Source organism: Limulus polyphemus, unplaced genomic scaffold (assembly GCF_000517525.1).
Source record: "Limulus polyphemus unplaced genomic scaffold, Limulus_polyphemus-2.1.2 Scaffold2678, whole genome shotgun sequence".
NCBI classification, from domain to species: Eukaryota; Metazoa; Arthropoda; class Merostomata; order Xiphosura; family Limulidae; genus Limulus; species Limulus polyphemus.
This window is the reverse complement of record NW_013668288.1, coordinates 164,369-168,951: the sequence shown is the minus strand read 5'-3', so window position 1 is coordinate 168,951 and position 4,583 is coordinate 164,369. Positions and strand designations below refer to the sequence as shown.

At 36.0% G+C, this 4,583-nt stretch overlaps 1 protein-coding gene across 1 annotated transcript in view; it reads left to right on the top strand.

Moving 5' to 3' along the window:
* The first annotated feature begins 406 nt into the window (after window positions 1-406).
* The window catches only part of LOC111087809 (atrial natriuretic peptide receptor 2-like), a 6,637-nt gene continuing 2,460 nt past the window's right edge, over window positions 407-4,583 (top strand). The window contains exons 1-2 of the mRNA XM_022395819.1: window positions 407-586; window positions 1,646-1,737. Coding sequence (XP_022251527.1) covers window positions 424-586; window positions 1,646-1,737 — 255 coding nt within the window. The 5' untranslated portion in view covers window positions 407-423. The remainder of the gene's footprint in view (window positions 587-1,645; window positions 1,738-4,583) is intronic.

The following is a 4,583-nucleotide window of genomic DNA, read 5'->3' as shown; positions in this document are numbered from 1 at the left end:
ACTCCACATGTCTCTTACTATGACTCATTGTGTTCATTGACAGAGTACTGTGACTCCACATGTCTCTTACTATGACTCATTGTGTTCATTGATAGAGTACTGTGACTCCACATGTCCACTCACTATGACTCATTCTGTTCATTGACAGAGTACTGTGACTCCACATGTCTCTTACTATGACTCATTGTGTTCATCGACAGAGTACTGTGACTCCACATGTCTCTTACTATGACTCATTGTGTTCATTGATAGAGTACTGTGACTCCACATGTCCACTTACTATGACTCATTGTGTTCATTGACAGAGTACTGTGACTCCACATGTCTCTTACTATGACTCATTGTGTTCATTGATAGAGTACTGTGACTCCAAATGTTCACTTACTATGATTCATTGTGTTCATTGACAAAGTACTGTATATCATGACAGGGTATTATGACTCCACATGTTCAGTTATGGTTCATTCTTCCTTACATTTGTCTTCAGGTCCGTGTGCAGCCGGAGTTGTGGGACTTAAAATGCCCAGATACTGTTTGTTTGGTGATACAGTCAATACCACCTCCAGAATGGAATCTAACGGACAACGTAAGGACTCTTAATTCAATTTGTAAATCTCTTAAACATACAAGTAAATGCTTTTAATAAAGCTGCTTATTAACCTCTGGACACAAATAGGTAAGAGAACCTGGAGGTATTATCAAGTATTTAAAAATTGGAACTAGCTTACACTCAGATGAACCCTAGGAAAACTTTGTTTTATTCACACATCCACTACTCATCTTTTAAGACTGATCTAAACCCTACTTATATTCTCAGCAATGATACAAAATATAGTACTAAATAGCTCCAGATTTACGTATTATGAGATTTAATTGGATTATAGATGGATTGTCCTTAGTGAAGCTGTGATGCACTTAATACGTGTTGCTTTGTGAGTTAAGAAATAAATACCATAAATCGAAAAAATACCACGATATTCAGTTAAACAACTGAATAAAGGTACTACAAGTACTTTTAATATACAAGATGCCCCAGAAAAATAAGGCTCTATAACATCTATAGAAGAAAAGTTCGAGTTCTGTACTTATAGGTCCCCCTGTAACTTCCAGGACATCCTATTTCACACAGCTAACATCTCGGTAACTTGTTTTAGCTCTGATCAATAAAGTTAGCCTACTTTTGATCAGAAGCTACTAGTATATACTTTCTTTATGTATTTAACAGACATTGTAGTGAATTTTTCAAATTTGTATTGAATTTCCTACTGTTAACCTTGTTATAGACTACTTTGTAAAAATATTTCACACAACGTGTCAGATTGGCTTCAAAAATACATATTTTTTATTTTTTATTCAGCACAATTCTCAGGGATCACAGATTTTATAGCTGAAAATTTAAAACGCATTTATGGTTTTGTAATTATTGTGCATAAATACTTTGAACATGGTATGCTTTATTATTTGTTAGATGTTAATATAAATATGTAATTATAGACGTATAGGAATTGAGATAAATATCATGTATTGTGTTCGGTTTACGGCTTAATATTCAGTTTGAAAATCTTTCTATTTACAAAACTAAGAACAGTAAACTATGTGAAACTAACACATGTAAAACTAATACGTGAAATTACATATTATTTAGCTCTGAAGATTCACCTGAGTCCAACGACCAAAGAAGTCCTGGACTTGAGTGGTAGTTTCCAAATGGAGCTGCGAGGGGAGGTAGAAATGAAGGTAATAATGAGGACATATAAAAATGTCAAGTTTTATGGAGATACGAGGGTAGGTAGAAATGAAGGTAATAATGAGGACATATAAAAATGTCAAGTTTTATGGAGATACGAGGGTAGGTAGAAATGAAGGTAATAATGAGGAGACATAAAAATGTCAAGTTTTATGGAGCTGGGAGGGTAGGTAATAATGGGAACATATAAATGTCAGATGTTATGGAACTGAAAGGGGAGGTAGAAATAAAGCTAATAATGGAGACATAAATATTTTAGGTTTTATGGAGCTGCGAGGGTAGTTAGAAGTAGTTAGAAGTAATAATGAGGACGCCCCTAATGGCACAGCGGTATGTCTGCGGACTTACAACGCTAGAAACTGGGTTTCGATATCCGTAGTGAGCAAAGCACAGATAGCCCATTGTGTAGCTTTGTGCTTAAATTACAAATAAACAAATAATGGAGACATATAAAAATGTCAGATTTTATGTTTTACAAGTAACTTCTTCGTTCTAAACATTGTTAATAATAACTTAAGAGCTGTTTTCCAATTTATTCAACTTTTTATTATGTAGAAGATTATTTAAGGTTTCGTGCAAATCTACGCAAGGATTATCTGCGCATAGCCGTCACTTATTTTGCACTGACTGACTAGAGGGAAGGCAGCTATTAAACACCACACGCCGCGAATTTTTGGCCTACTCTTATCTAATCGAATGGTGAAATATGGCAGTAACTCTGATAGGCAACCATGATCTTAAATTACGGAGCACGTTTTTGCGGGAACGGACTCGAACCGCGAATCCTAGGAACTGTGGGATTAGCTGCAACATTGATGGTATTTTTGTTTAATGAAACTGTGCTGAGACGATACACTTATTACGTGTTGTATTCACGTTAAGAACTGACAGGTATCGAAAACAAACCACGATATTCAGTTGAACAATTTAATAGAGATACTACAAGTACCTTTAACATACAGGATGCCCCAGAAGAAGAAAAAAAAATAGGACTCTATAACACCTGTAGAAGACATATTCGAGTCATATACTTTTGGGCCACCCTGTAACATCCGGGACATTCTCTGTCCTCTTGACTAATTTCACATTTATGACTCGTATACATTTAAGAACCCCTTAACCATAAAAGTATTTTAAACGCACAAACAATTTGATACCAAAATAGCTTTTAAAAAAGTGTGTTTGAAAAGCCAGTGTAGATCCGTACAAACCCATTAACATTTCTAGGTTTAATTACTCTTAAGTTGTTGTTTACCAATTCTATTTCAATGTAATTCATTACCGCTGGATTTATACTGAACTTCCTTATTGGTTGAGCTATCCAAAATTGCTTTGTATGCGACACTGCCTTTATGACTTTTAATAGAGACGGCAACTTTAATGTTATATGTATTACACAAAGTCGTCGAAGCATAGCTCGCTTAGCTTAAGCTTTTGATGTCCGTATTTTACCGTACTTTTAGAGCTTAATCACGAAATGTGTTTAATCTTTTATTTCTTGCTATAGCGAAATCATGAAGCTCAAGCTACTAGGTTAATGTCGACAAATAGCATTTGTTTGCATAGTTTGTTTCTATTTTACGTGAGACCTTATCATTAACGTGCATTTCGATTGGTTTATTTCATTGGTGTGTATTTGTTGTTTTTTTTCTTCTTTGAATGCCCAGTTCAAAGTACGAACACTATAACATGAACAAAGAGGTTCTAATGAAGGTCTTAACTTGTCAGTTTAGACAAATGTAATTTAAATGAAGATTGCAAAGTGCTCTTAAAAATGATAGTTGTTTACCTATGAGAGGTTAGAAGTTTTACAAACTCTTTGATTAAAGAGCTTATGGTGATTGGAAGCAGCTCAAACAAAACTGTTTGTTTGTTTTGTTTTGTTCATTTCGCGCAAAGCTACACGAGGGCTATCTGCGCTAGCCGTCACTAATTTAGCAGTGTAAGACTAGAGAGAAGGAAGCTAGTCATCACCACCCACCGCCAACTCTTGGGCTACTCTTTTACCAACGAATAGTGGGATTGACCGTCACATTATAACACCCCCCACGGCTGAAAGGGCGGGCATGTTTGATGTGACGGGGATTCGAACCCGCGACCCGCAGATTGCGAATCGAGCACCCTAACCACCTGGCCATGCAGGGCCCAAACAAAACTGAAGACGTCATTTTACCAAATGCCAAATGCGAAGTGTAACGCAGGCAAATACATAACTTAGAAAAAATAAAGAGTCTCATAGAATATCAAACAAAAATTAAGTATGAAGAACAAAAGTATGGAGAGTGTTCAGACAGAAAGTTAAAAAAAGTGGCAATCAAGCAAATTTAGACAAGTGCTGGGGAAACCATCGTTTTGGACTTCCTTTGTTCTTATCCAGGATGCCAATAGTTCTCGTGTTGTAACATGGTACTACTGGTATACAAAAACATAGCAGTTAATTCTTATCCAGGATACCAATAGCTCTCGTGTTGTAACGTGGTACTACTGGTATACAAAAACATAGCAGTTAATTCTTATCCAGGATGCCAATAGCTCTCGTGTTGTAACATGGTACTTCTGGTATACAAAAACATTGCATTTAATTCTTATCCAGGATGCCAATAGTTCTCGTGTTGTAACATGGTACTACTGGTAGACAAAAGCATAGCAGTTTATTCTTATCCAGGATACCAATAGTTCTCGTGTTGTAACATGGTACTACTGGTAGACAAAAGCATAGCAGTTTGTTCTTGTCATGTTGTAACGTGGTACTACTGGTAGACAAAAGCATAGCAGTTTGTTCTTGTCATGTTGTAACGTGGTACTACTGGTAGACAAAAACATAGCAGTTTATTCT